This window comes from Galeopterus variegatus, unplaced genomic scaffold (assembly GCF_000696425.1).
Source record: "Galeopterus variegatus unplaced genomic scaffold, G_variegatus-3.0.2 Scaffold6939, whole genome shotgun sequence".
NCBI lineage: Eukaryota > Metazoa > Chordata > Mammalia > Dermoptera > Cynocephalidae > Galeopterus > Galeopterus variegatus.
Genome location: NW_007733050.1, coordinates 16,931 through 30,386, shown reverse-complemented (window position 1 = coordinate 30,386; position 13,456 = coordinate 16,931). Strand labels below are relative to the sequence as shown.

Genomic DNA, 13,456 nt, shown 5'->3' with positions numbered 1-13,456 from the left:
TCATGGAGTTAGAAAAATAAGGTGAGTATAACTTCATGTAGAAAAACAAAGTATAACCAAAATTTCACAACTTCACAAACGCCACAACTTATGACCATACAAATTAAAAAATAAACATCGTGTACCATGGATAGTTGCCCAATGCCAATCCCATCTCTTCCAACATCCATCCTGGGCCTCTCTACTTGGTGTCCCTTCCTCCCACTTCCATCCAAGTTGTTGGTTATAGGATTCAGGCTACCTTAGGCACAGGAGGTTTCCCAAAGGATAGCCCTCTTCATTAATTTCTTCCCCACACTTCCTTTGCTCTCAAGTCACACAATGCTCCTCTTACCACCTATAGTTTATCACTCACAACTCCTTAAGGAAACTTCTTTCTCCCCAGCTCTCCCTCTTCATTAATTTCTTCCCCACACTTCCTTTGCTCTCAAGTCACACAATGCTCCTCTTATCACCTATAGTTTATCACTCACAACTCCTTAAGGAAACTTCTTTCTCCCCAGCTCCAAACATCATCTTTAATCCCTTTTCTACTCTTTCATTTTCCTCAACCTTTTCCTAGTTACCATAGGAAAAATTCTTCTTCCCTTCTTTCTGCTAAATAAAAGAACTAGTTGTTCTAGCAGTCACACCTATAATAAGTGAGAGCACAACTCTATTTTTAGTTGTTTTAAAATTTCTGTTTTAAGTATTAATATTTCGATAAGTATTGTTTTTAACAGCTTTAATGAGACATAAGTCATTCAATTTTAAGTATACAGTTCAGTGGGTTTTGATATATTCACAGGATTGTACAGCCATCACCCCGATCTTTTAAAAACGTTTTTACCTTCATTAGCAGTCACTCACAATTCCTACCACTCCTCCCCTGAGCCCTAGGCAACCACTCATCTATTTTCTGTATCTACAGATTTGCCTATTTTAAACAACATAAATTAAATCATACCATTTGTGTTCTTTTGTGACTAGCTTCTCTCATTTGGCATAATGTTTTTAAGGTTCATCCATATTGTATAGGTACTCATTCTTTCATTGTTCAATAATATTCCATTGTATGGATATATTACATTTTATTTATCCATTCATCAGTTTATGGATATGTGGGTTGTTTCCACTTTTTTGGCTATAACAAATAATGCTGCTATGAACACTCATGTATAAGTTTTTGTGTAAACATATGCTTTCATTTCTCTTGTGTATATACGAGGAAACTTCAAAAAGTTCACGGAAAGATTCATATTATCTTTTAATTCTACTTATCCATGAACTTTTTGAAGTACTTCATCAGTCATGTGCCACTTAACAGTGGGGATATGTTCTGAGAAATGCATCAGTAGGCCATTCATTGTTGTGCAAACATCTTAGAGTGTACTTAATTAAACACAGATGGTATAACCCACTCCACACCTAGGCTATCTGGTATAGCCATTATAATCTTATGGGACCACTGTCCTATATGCAATCTGTCATTGACCAAAATCTTATGAGGCACATGACTGTACCTAGGAGTGAAAATGCTAAGTCTTATGTTAACTCACTGTTTAACAGTTTTGGAGAACTGCCAAACTATTTTCCAAAATGGCTGCACCATTTTACATTTACACCAGCAATGTATAAGGGTTCCAATTACTCCAGGATCTTATTAACACTTGTTATTTTCTGTCTTTATTACAGCCATCCTACTGAAGCAGTATCTCACTGTGGTTTTGATATACATTTCCCTATTAAGTAATAAGATGCTGAGCATCTTTCCATGTGCTCATTGGCCATTTGTATTCTTCAGAAAAATGTCTATTCAAATCCTTTTCCCATCTTTAAATTGGATTATTTGTCTCTCTTTTTTAAAAATGAGTTGAAAGAGTTCTTTATATATTCTGGATAGAGTTCCTTATCAGATATATGATTTACAAATATTTTTTCCCATTCTGTATGGTGCCTTTTCACTTTTGTTGATGGTATCATTTTCCAGGACAAAATTTCTTAATTTTGATGTAATTCCATTTATCTACTTTTCCTTTTGTCACTTACACTTTTGGTGCCATATCTAAGAAAACAATGCCTAATCCAAGGTTGCAAAGATTCATTCCTATGTTTTCTTAGAAGAGTTTTATAGTTTCAGTTCTTACATGCAGAAGTATGAGCCATTTTGAATTAATTTCTGTGTATGGTGTAAGGTAGGAGTCTAATGTCATTCTTTTGCATGTGTACATCCAGTTGTCCCAGCACCACTTATTCAAAATACTATTCTTTCCCCCACTGGCTTGTCTTGGCAACATTCTCACAAATCAATTGACCGTAAAGGTAAGGGTTAAGTTCTGGACTCTCAATTCTATTCCGTTGGTCTATATGTTTATCCTGTGACAATTTCATACCATCTTGATTACCGTAACTTCCCAGTAACTTTTGACATGGGGCAGTGTAAGCCTTCCAACTTTGTTCTTCTTTTTCAAGACGGTTTGGTTCTGGGTACCTTGCATTTCCACATGAATTTCAGATTAGCTTGTCAATTTTTGCAAAAGAGCAAGCTGGGATTTTGACAGAAACTGTATTGACTCTGTAGTTCAATTCTGGAAGTATTACCATCTTAACAATATTGTCTTCTAATCTATGAACATGGGACATCTTTCTACTTATTTAGACCGTTTCACTTCTTTCAGTAATGTTTTGTAGCTTTCAGTCTTTTATTTCTTTTGAAATAAAAGGTATCTAGATTTGAAAGAAAGATGTAAAACTATCTCTATTTGTATATGATAGAATCTATGTTGAAAATCCTAAGGCATACACTAAAAAACTATTAGAACTGATAAACAAGTTTTCAGCAAAGCTACATGACGCAAGATCAATATACAAATATCTATTTCTATACATGAACAATGAACATCCCAAAAATAGTTTAGTAAATAATTCTAATTATAATAGCATCACAAAGAATAAAATACTTAGGTATACATCAAACAAAAGAAATACAAGACTTGTACACTGAAAACTACAAAACATAGTTCTTGAGAAGAATATGTATTCTGCTACTGTTGGATGGAGTATTCCATGGATGTCTGTTAAGTGTAGTTAGTTAACAGTTATTTCTATTTCCTTATTGATATTCTGCCTACTTCTATCAATTACTGAAAGTGGGGTATTAAAATTTCCAACTATTTTGTTGTCTGTCTCCCCTTGACACGCCAGTATAGAAGAAAGTACAGTTACCTTTTAAGACCAAAGCTTAACATTTTCTTCTAACAAAGCTTACATTTTCTTGATACATTTTAAATGACATTTTAGTTCCAGAGGTCTTCACAATAAAAATTTAGCTCACACTGTAAATTATGTATATTGTTATTAAAAAAAGAGTAAAAAACAGTACTTTTACTCAACAACAAAGCCCCAAAATATATGAAGCAAAACCTAACAATTAATGGGACAGGAAATTCACTAATGAGCAGTTCTTAAAATAGAGACAAGGGGGCCAGCCGGTGGCCGCTGGATAGTGCGCCGCTTGGGAAGCGCGGCGGTGCTCCCGTCCGAGGGTTCAGATCCCACATACAGACCGGCTCCCGCTCACTGGCTGAGCGAGGTGCGGGAGCAACACCGAGGCTTGCAATCCCGTTGCCGGTCCCCGGTCCGGTACGGGGGCAACACTGAGGGTTGCGATCCGTTGCCGGACACGGAAAAAAGACAAAAAGACAAAAAAAAAAAAAGAGACAAGTTTACCTACCTTTGAGTAGTGCCTTGTCTAATTCCCTAACAACTAATTTTCTTATAACTCTAATTTCTAGAGAAAAGGTTTTTTAATGGGTAAAAATTGATAATATACTGTTTTAAGGTGATGTCCTAATGACTACTCTTGAATAGTAACATAGCTACGGCTAGTGGGCATAATCAGAAATGGTTGATTTCTAACATCAATTAGGTATATAACACTGTACGACTATCACTGGTAAGTAGTCAGTTTCTTCTTCCATCCCTGACAATGGCTCTTAAAACAGTAACAGGAAGCCATTTCCATTATTTTTCAAATATCCTACCTAGCCACTCTGCCTTCACTCTCAGCTAAGGCTACCTCCACCTCAGAAAATAAAGGCCCCATGGTTAAGATCTCTTTTACTCTTATTTCCTCAACCTCAAAATTAATCTATATTTGTAGCCACCCTTGGACCTTTACAAAGACATAATCCCAAAAGAGGTATTTTCCTCCTTTTTAAAAGAGGAAATCCTAGCCCCTTCTTAACTTAAATTCACTATATGTGCCACAAAACTGTCAGCTAATACCCTTGGACCTTTACAAAGACATAATCCCAAAAGAGGTATTTTCCTCCTTTTTAAAAGAGGCATCTCCAAATCCTAGCCCCTTCTTAACTTAAATTCACTGTATGTGCCACAAAACTGTCAGCTAACCTTTTAAAACATAGGCAAAATATTATTCTTCTCCATAATAACTTTCTGTGACATGGAACAGATGGTGTCATGGTATACAATCACGCTTTAAGTATCCTTCCAGCTTCCATCATTTATTACCCATGCCCATTCCTGACCACAGTCCCCCCAACCCCCACACAGATACTTTTAGCTCCAGCATCATTGGACTTCAACCTTCTGCAATGTAGCAGAAAAACAAAACACTGCCCCAAACCAAAAAGTGAAAGGCAGAGGAGGTAAAAAAAAATTAAAGTCTTATTAGGTAACCAAAAAACAGTGTAATCAGACAATGTATATTTTATGCACATTGTCATTAAAACTATAAATCTGAAGTCTTCATCATCATGTAAGGCATTTGAGGAACTGATTATCCAATGGGCTGAAATGTCAGTGGCACCAACACCAATGAGATGGGGTAGATAGCCTTCTCCATCCTCACGGGTGCTTTCAAATACCTCTCCTCCTTTCTTTTCCGAAAACCCAGCCCTTCTTTATGTGCTTGCCATTGCAGTGTTATCACCTCTTACCCCTCCTTGTTGCTAAATTTCTGGAATTCTTAGTCATTTCCCCCTCATACACTGATACCACAGCAGCTGGCTCATTCTCTTTTCCTCCATTACTACTTCACTCATCATTTTTGGTGACCTCAATATCTTCACAAATGATCCATCAAAACACCCAGGCCTCTTGGATACCTGACCTGCTCAGCTACAAAAATCTCTGTTTCAGCCATACCTTGTTCACATGGGCATACCTTAAATCTTGTCATCCTTCATAACTGCATCACCTTTAAAATCTCAATTTCGAGTATCTCATTCAGATCAACTCCAATCTTTCTGGCTAACTGACTCTATCCCATTTCAATAATTTTCCAATCTCACAGGATTGATCTCACTGACCATCATTTTTTACTATCCATGCAACTTCCCTGTCCCTACTTTCCTTCTTACTCAGCCCAGATTCTATGGACCAGCACTATAACCACTCTTTTACAAACAGCCTGCTACAGTTTGAATGTTTTTCCGTTCCAAAACTCAAGTTGAAATTTAACTGCCATTGTAACAGTATTAAGAGGTGGGACCTTTAAGAGTTACTTAGGTCATGAAGGGCTCTGCCCTCATATGTGGGCTTAATACAGTTTGGTCCCCTTTTGTCTCTGCCCTTCCACCATCTTCCCCTCCAGAGGATGCAGCAAGAAGGCTCTCACCAGATGCTGGCACTTTAATCTTAAATTTCCCAACCTCCAGAACTATGACAAAGCCAATTTCTGCTCTTTATAAACTATCCAGACTCAGGTATTCTGTTATAGTAGCACAAAGGGACTAATACATACACTTAACTCCCAAGACCCCACTCTTTCCATCATACTTGCCAAGCAAAACTACAACAATGAAATTGCCAACTATCCAATTTCCCCATACCTGCCACCTGAGCAATAGCTACATACTAGAATCACTCCAAACGTATGGCTTTGAGGCTGGTCTGAAGGTAATGAGTTATTTCAATTGATTGTTCAGTCATTACAGATGAAACTCCTTATTCTACTCTTTTCCCCCTTCTGACTAATGCACTTGACTAGCCTTAAAGAAAATTATGGCTCTGAATTTCAACTGGACACTTCTCAATGCTAGACAATCCTACTACATTTTTATACACGCACACATACACGTGCGTGCATGCGCGCGTGTTTGTGTGTGCACGCGCGAGTATGTGTGTGTATAAAATCACTTTCCCATTCTCCAAGTTGACTATTTCACATGTTTTATCTCCCTTGCTAAATCTCTAACACACCCTCCAGTTCTCACTCCGGGCTAATGACCACAATAGAGTTCAAAAGGAAAATGAAAACAATCAAATAAGAACCCATCTCTCCACTACCAATTCCACAAACCTACCTGCATATGCATGCACACTCTGTCTTACCTCTTGTTACAATAAATCAATTATCTCTGCTCTTAGACTTACTTATACCTTGGACCTATCTCTTTGCATCTTCTCAAAGTCTTTATTCCCAGAGTTATCTACATTATCTTCAGCAACATCAATTTCTCCTTCTCCATTGGTTCATTCCCACAAACACACATATACCCTAGAAAATTTTCCATAAACCAAAGGTCTCTCTCCAGCTAATGTTCCATTTCTCTATACCCCTCTTCAGCAAAAGGCCTTGGGAGCAAAATCTTTCTTGCTATCTCTACTTACCTTCCTCCCATTCTCTCCTTAACTAGCTCCACCAGTCCACTGACCTAATCTTACCAAAGTCACCAAAGCCAATGTTAAATTCTCAGTCCTCATTTTACTCTCAGCATAATCTGACATATTTTACATCTCCCACCTTCCTGAAAGATTTTCTTCTATGAATCTCCATGACAAAATACTCAGCAGGTATGTCTCCTCCCTAAAAGTAACTGGTTACTTGTTCTCAAGTTTTCTTTGCTGGGTTCTCCTCCTCTAGCCGACCTCTAATATTGTAATTACCCAGGGTTCTAACCTTGGCCCTCCACTTCTCTATCTACACTACTCCCTAAAAGTAACTGGTTACTTGTTCTCAAGTTTTCTTTGCTGGGTTCTCCTCCTCTAGCTGACCTCTAATATTGTAATTACCCAGGGTTCTAACCTTGGCCCTCCACTTCTCTATCTACACTTCCTTTCCAGGTGATTCCATCCCCTTCCACAGCTTCACATACTATTTATATGCTGACGACTGTAACATTTGCATTGACCCTAACATTTGCATCGGTGACCTAACTTCTTCTAGGAGTCCCAGATGCATATGTCAAACTCCCTAATACAACATCTCCTATTCAATATCCAATAGAAATGTCAAACATACACAGTAAAACAGGACTACTGATTTCACTGTCCTTCAAGTATTCCCCATTTCAGTAAATAGTACCTATAGTACCACCCAGTCGCTCAAGCCAAAAACCCTCCAAAAAACTTTCCACTGTGTTTCAAATAAGATCTGATTTCCTTACCACAGTCCTCAAGGCCATCTATAATCTATTCCTTGCCTTCTGTGCCTAGTTTTCCAACCCCATTTCATCGACGTTCCCACTGCAGTGATGCAGCCATACATGCCTTCTCTCTGTCCTCAAACTTGCTATGCTCATTCTTGTTTCAGAGCCACTGCACTTGCCTTTGACTACTACCTGGAATATTCTTCCTGAAGACTGTCACATGACTGTGCTCTTATTTTTCAAATCTCAACTCAAATGTCATCTATTCTGAGAGAATTCCCATGACCATAATACTAGTTAAAGCAGCCCCCAACCACTTTCAACCACATTACTCTATTTTAGCTCATGATTATCTTATTTGTTTACATGTTTATTGTCTCAAATAAAATATAAACTTCTTGAGAGTAAGACGTATCTGCCTTATTAACCACTATTTGCCCTGCACCTAGACCCATGCCTGGCATATAGAAGACAATGAATAAATACTAGTTAAATGACTGATACGAACAGATTCTTCACAAAATAAAAATAAAAGGCCTAGAAGTATATGGGGATGGGCCGGGGGGGTGATGGTGGTGAGAGAGATATCCAATCACTAGAAGAGAAAGAAATGCTAATTCAAAATAAGGGATCAATTTTTGTTCAAGAGTAAAGATTTTATTATAATGATATTTTTTTAAGCAAAGGTATGAGAAAAAACCTGGAAATTTCAGGCATGAACTTCCTAGTATATACCAAAACTCTTAAAAATGTATATAGATCCTCTAACCAGGTAGGAATTTATCATGACAAAATAATCATGTGTACAAGGACAAGAGACATCCTACATCCTTGTAGGTACATGGTAATGTTTGTAATTATGAAAAACGTTATAGTCATGAGATACTGGTTAAATAACTGTGATTTATACATCCAAATACTATGCAGCCAACTAAAAAATGTTAGTGTAGAAATATTAACTTGGAAAAATATTCATGATATGCTTTTCAAATGAAAATAAGCAGATTTTCAAAATAAGCCTACTACATTCTAAAACACACAGGTGCACATATACATGTGTTTGTATCTGTGGTAGGCCTGATAGCATAGTAAGAAATGAAACACTAAGGCAACCCCACAAAAAATTTTTTTTTCTTTTTTTTTTTTTCCCTTTTTTNACATATACATGTGTTTGTATCTGTGGTAGGCCTGATAGCATAGTAAGAAATGAAACACTAAAGTATAGAAAGGCATCACAGCAAATAATTGTCTTTTCTTTTTTTTTTTTTCCCTTTTTTTGTCTTTTTCCGTGTCCGGCAACGGATCGCAACCCTCAGTGTCGCCCCCGCACCGGACCAGGACCAGCAACGGGATCGCAACCCTCGGCGTTGCCCCCGCGCCCCGCTCAGCCAGTGAGCGGGAACTGGTCTGCATGTGGGATCCGAACCCTCGGCGGGAGTGCCGCCGCGCTTCCCAAGCGGCGCACTATAGCAGTGCGCTACCGGGCCGGCCCATAATTGTCTTTTCTAATAGTAGTTATACTACTTGCTGAGTACTGATGAAGTCTCTCCCCCAAGCCTGATGGTAAAAACAAAACGGTGGCATGCCAGGTGTTTTGTGACTGACAGTTTATTCATGGTACTGACCACCAGTGTGGGTCACCTCTGTGAGGATGTGAGGAAGCATTGAGGAGCTGTACCCACTCACTTGCATCCCTATCCTGTTCATCCTTTGTGATGTGTTTACTGTTTCAGTGGTAAGCAAACAAATTAAGTTGATCTAAATAGGGGGCCGGCCCGGTGGCGCACTGCGATAGTGCGCCGCTTGGGAAGTGCGGCGGCGCTCCCGCCGAGGGTTCGGATCCCACATACAGACCCGTTCCCGCTCACTGGCTGAGCGAGGCGCGGGAGCAGCACCGAGGGTTGCGATCCCGTTGCCGGTCCCGGTCCGGTGCGGTGGCGACACTGAGGGTTGCGATCCGTTGCCGGACACGGAAAAAGACAAAAAAAAAAAAAAAAAGTTGATCTAAATAGTATATTCTTGCTCATCTCTGAACTCTGACCAGCCCTTTGTGGTCTGCTTAGTTAAGTGTGTATCTAAGCGTGTGTATGTGTATGCTTGAGTGTTTATATACACACGGAAAAAAAATCTGGAGAAAATCACCAAAAAGTTGACAGTGATTATACAGGTAGTAGAATGATGAGTGACTTTTCCACTTTTTGTTTAATTGCATTTTTCTACTTTTATTACAATGATCAAACATTGTTTTTGCAATTAAGTCCAGAAAAGGAATAGACTGATGGATGGATAATCAAAGCACAATTGAGAAAAGCAAATATAAATTAAAGCCTCATGAACAAGATTAGAAGTCACAGTAAAACACCTTGGACTAATTTCACATTTAAATAATTTTGAAAAAATGTTTGAATAAATTTTCATTTAACTTCAGGTTCAAACTGGTTATCAGTTGTAAAAAAAAAAAAAAAAAAGGAAAAAGTACAAACTCAAGAAGCAAATTCTTCAAACCCATCACATGTTATATTTGACTATTTCAGATTTAATGTTTGTTTTCAAAAACATGAAGACTGGCCATAAATATTCTAACTTAGATACCACCCATGAAATAGTCCCCTCCCCTACACTCCAAATCAAACCTGAATCTACTCAATCCTCTAGCGCTACTTATCAATTCACAGAAGAACATATTAAATGATACTATGGAAAAGGCAAACAGCAAAATTCAGACTGAGGGGAAATTCTACAAGACAAATGACCAAGTCTGTCCAACGAAAAATTACAGGGAAAAAGATGAAGAAGGAACCTACAGATAAAAAAGAAATTTGAGACATATCAACTATTTGTAATGTGTGCACCTTATTTGTTAATAAGAAATTATTATTAATATTGTTAATGATATTGTGGTTATTATTTTTCATAACTTTATTAAGGCATATTTTAAAATCATATAGTTCACCCATTTCAAGTGTACAATTCAATGTTTTTAGTAAATTTACCAGGTTGTGCAACCATCACTATAAATCAGTTCTAGAATATTTCCATTACCCCCCAAGACCCCTTATGTCCATTAACTGTTAATCTACCCCTCTTCCCTTAAATCACCAGCCCACTCACCCATTTTGACTCTATAGATTTGCCTTTTTGGAACATTTCACATAAATGGAATCCCACAATATGTAGTCTTTTGTGTCTAACTTCTTTTACTTAGCATGTTTTTAAAGTTCATCTATGTCACAGCATATATCAACAGTTTTTCTACTGCTGAATAGTATTACATCATATGAACACAGCATATTTTTTCTATTCATTCACCAGCTTATGTGCAGTTAGGCTGTCTCCAACTTAGGGATATTATAAATAATGCTATAAACATGTGTGTGTGAAAGTCGTTGTGTGGGCAGATATACAAGAATGGAATTGCTGGGTCATTATGGCAAATTTACGTTTAACATTTTAAGGAACTGGCAAACTGTTTTCCAAAGTGACTGCACCATTTTCCATTCCCACCAGCAGTGTATGAGTGTTTCTGTTTGTACGTATATTATAAGTTCTTATTGTTTAGCTGCACATACTGAAATATTAAGAGCTGATATGATATAATGTTTGGGATCTGATTCAAAATAACTGGTGGGAGAAGAAGGGTAGCTGGTATAGATGAAACACTGTTGGTCACATCTTGATAACTGCAGTAGTGGTAGTACTAATAACAGCCACTTACTGTAATAAGTACCACAGTACACACTCTGTATCCTGCACTATTTTAAGTGCTTTAGATATATTACCTCATTTAACTCCTACAACAACTTTAAGAAGAAGCTACTATTATTATCCCCATTTTAGAGATGAGGAAACAGAGTCCAGAAATCTTAAGTAATGTGGTCAAGCCAGCACTAGAATTAAAACAGCCTGCCTTTAGAGTCTGTGCTCTTAATCACTGGGCCAAGCTCACCAACACGTAAACATTTCTCCCCAAATATAAGCAAATTAAAACAAAGAAATCAAGTGGAAAAATTAAGGTGGCTTCTATGAAAATATAAGTAGGAAATCCAAAGTTAACTAAAGTATATAGCTAATATATATGTATGGTAATAACCCTGCGACTTCTTGGTAGTAGAATATGAATGATTTTTATTTTATTTTATGTACGTGTATATTCTACTTTTAATACATTGATCAATATGTACATGGGAGTGTTCAAGATTGACAGCACAACAACTTGAACATTTCATGCATCAGAAAACAATAAGCTTGAGGAACGATAAGATTTTTTAAGTTCCTAATTTTTTAAGGAAAGTTTAAGATATACTGAATGAATTCTATGTGCCAGGCCCTAAACTCAGTGCTAGGACACACAAATTTGATTAAATCTGGAAACAAAAAAGGCAAGTCTGGAATGACAATACAGCTGTGGTAAGTGCTACAACAGAACTATTCCTTCAGAGAAGTCATCTTAATCAGATCAGGCATGATCAAGGAAGGCTTCCTGAAAGGGAAGGTACTTAGCTGATTTGAGGGAATGACATATGTACAAACTACTTCTGATCAGAACTGTTTCATCAAGTAACTTAGCCACTTCTTAATGATTAAAAATGATCGCCCTACTTTAAATACCAAATCTTTAATTTTTTTGTACTTCAGATTTCACCAATCTAAAATATCCTTAAATTTCTCATAAACTGAAGAGTAGGAGATTCAGAGAAAAGAAAAGCCTTGTGATGTTAGAATGTAATTAGACTATACAAAATTTGCAAATATGTATAACTGAAAAACTGTTCTTTATTCATTATATTTCAGTATGGTTTGATCACAGTCAATCATCATATCCTTAAAATTTCATCTTAATGGCACGTCTATAAAGTTTACTGATGGTCTAAATCAGGGGTGGGTAAACTATAACAATAGGTGGCCTTGTTTTCCAAGAATGGCTTTTCAGCTAAGAATGATTTTTACATTGTGGGGGGCGGGAAGAAGAACTGTACACAGACACCCAGACACCATACGTGGTCTGCAAAGCCTAAAATATTCACTGTGGACTTTTTTTTTTAACAGAAAGTTTGCCCACCCTTGAAAAATCTCTGAATGGATTTCTGTTCATACTGAAGCTAAAACCTATTTCACCAACAAACTCATATCATCAGTTTGTGATGTAAGAAGTCATAAGAAAGGCACCTAACTGCTACAGAACTCAGTCTAGAGACTAGCCCAGTTACCTGCTTATCGTAGGAGGAAGAAAGAGTGGCAAGGGATTTCTAAGAAAGGATAAATAAGAGAGAGTACTTAGCTCAAAAAGATGTGGGTTTTGAGGGGGGTAGGGAGAATCCAAGAATAGAATATACCTGATGCAGACAAAAAAATATGAACTAGTCCTACGGGACTTTACAATAAGCGGCTCAAGTTGGAAGGTAACTATTAATGACATACAGAATGATATTAATGACACACAGAATGTGAGAGGCAGGCCTACTAAGAAAACTGAGAGATGGATCTACTTGCCAAAGATCACAGAGCAAGGGAGTGGGAGACAAAGAACTGGACTACAAACCCCTCCCAAATCTCAGTTCAGTTCTTTCCACTGCATGGCACTCAGTGGAATGCTCCCTCACCAAAGGACAATATTAACCTGGAAATATAACACTACCAACTCGTCACAAGTTAGCTCAGTTGAGATCAGAAGGAAGAAACTCTCTTCAGAAGTTCTCTTCTCTCTCCAATTATGAGTTATTTTTCAGAGAAGAATTGAGCAAGGTGGATGCAAGTCTCAATACAGGAAAAATCAACCAACCGGTTCTATTTCCTTGAAGATGTTGGGAAAAACAAGGGAATGTTGACCAAACATCATTATAATAAGCCTTATGATATCCAATGGCTTCCTAGCAATAGGAAACATGAAATTTCAAATAACTTACCTGGTTCCAATTTTATTACTTTAATTGCTGCTAATTCACCAGTGTTAACATTCCGTGCCTAAAAAAAAGAAAGAAGAAAAAGATTACTGTAAAACTGCTTTCACAAAAAGCTTGATCAAATAGCATTTTAGCTTACTGTTTATTTTCAATTATATGAAAATTTTTTTAATACAAGAAACC

The 13,456-nt window shown here is 37.4% G+C and overlaps 1 protein-coding gene across 1 annotated transcript in view; it reads right to left on the bottom strand.

Annotated features, from left to right (window-relative positions):
* Positions 1 to 13,456, bottom strand: part of LOC103606904 (mitogen-activated protein kinase kinase kinase kinase 3-like) — a 113,314-nt gene that overhangs the window by 85,715 nt on the left and 14,143 nt on the right. Inside the window, exon 3 of the mRNA XM_008591462.1 lies at positions 13,277 to 13,334. Coding sequence (XP_008589684.1) covers positions 13,277 to 13,334 — 58 coding nt within the window. The remainder of the gene's footprint in view (positions 1 to 13,276; positions 13,335 to 13,456) is intronic.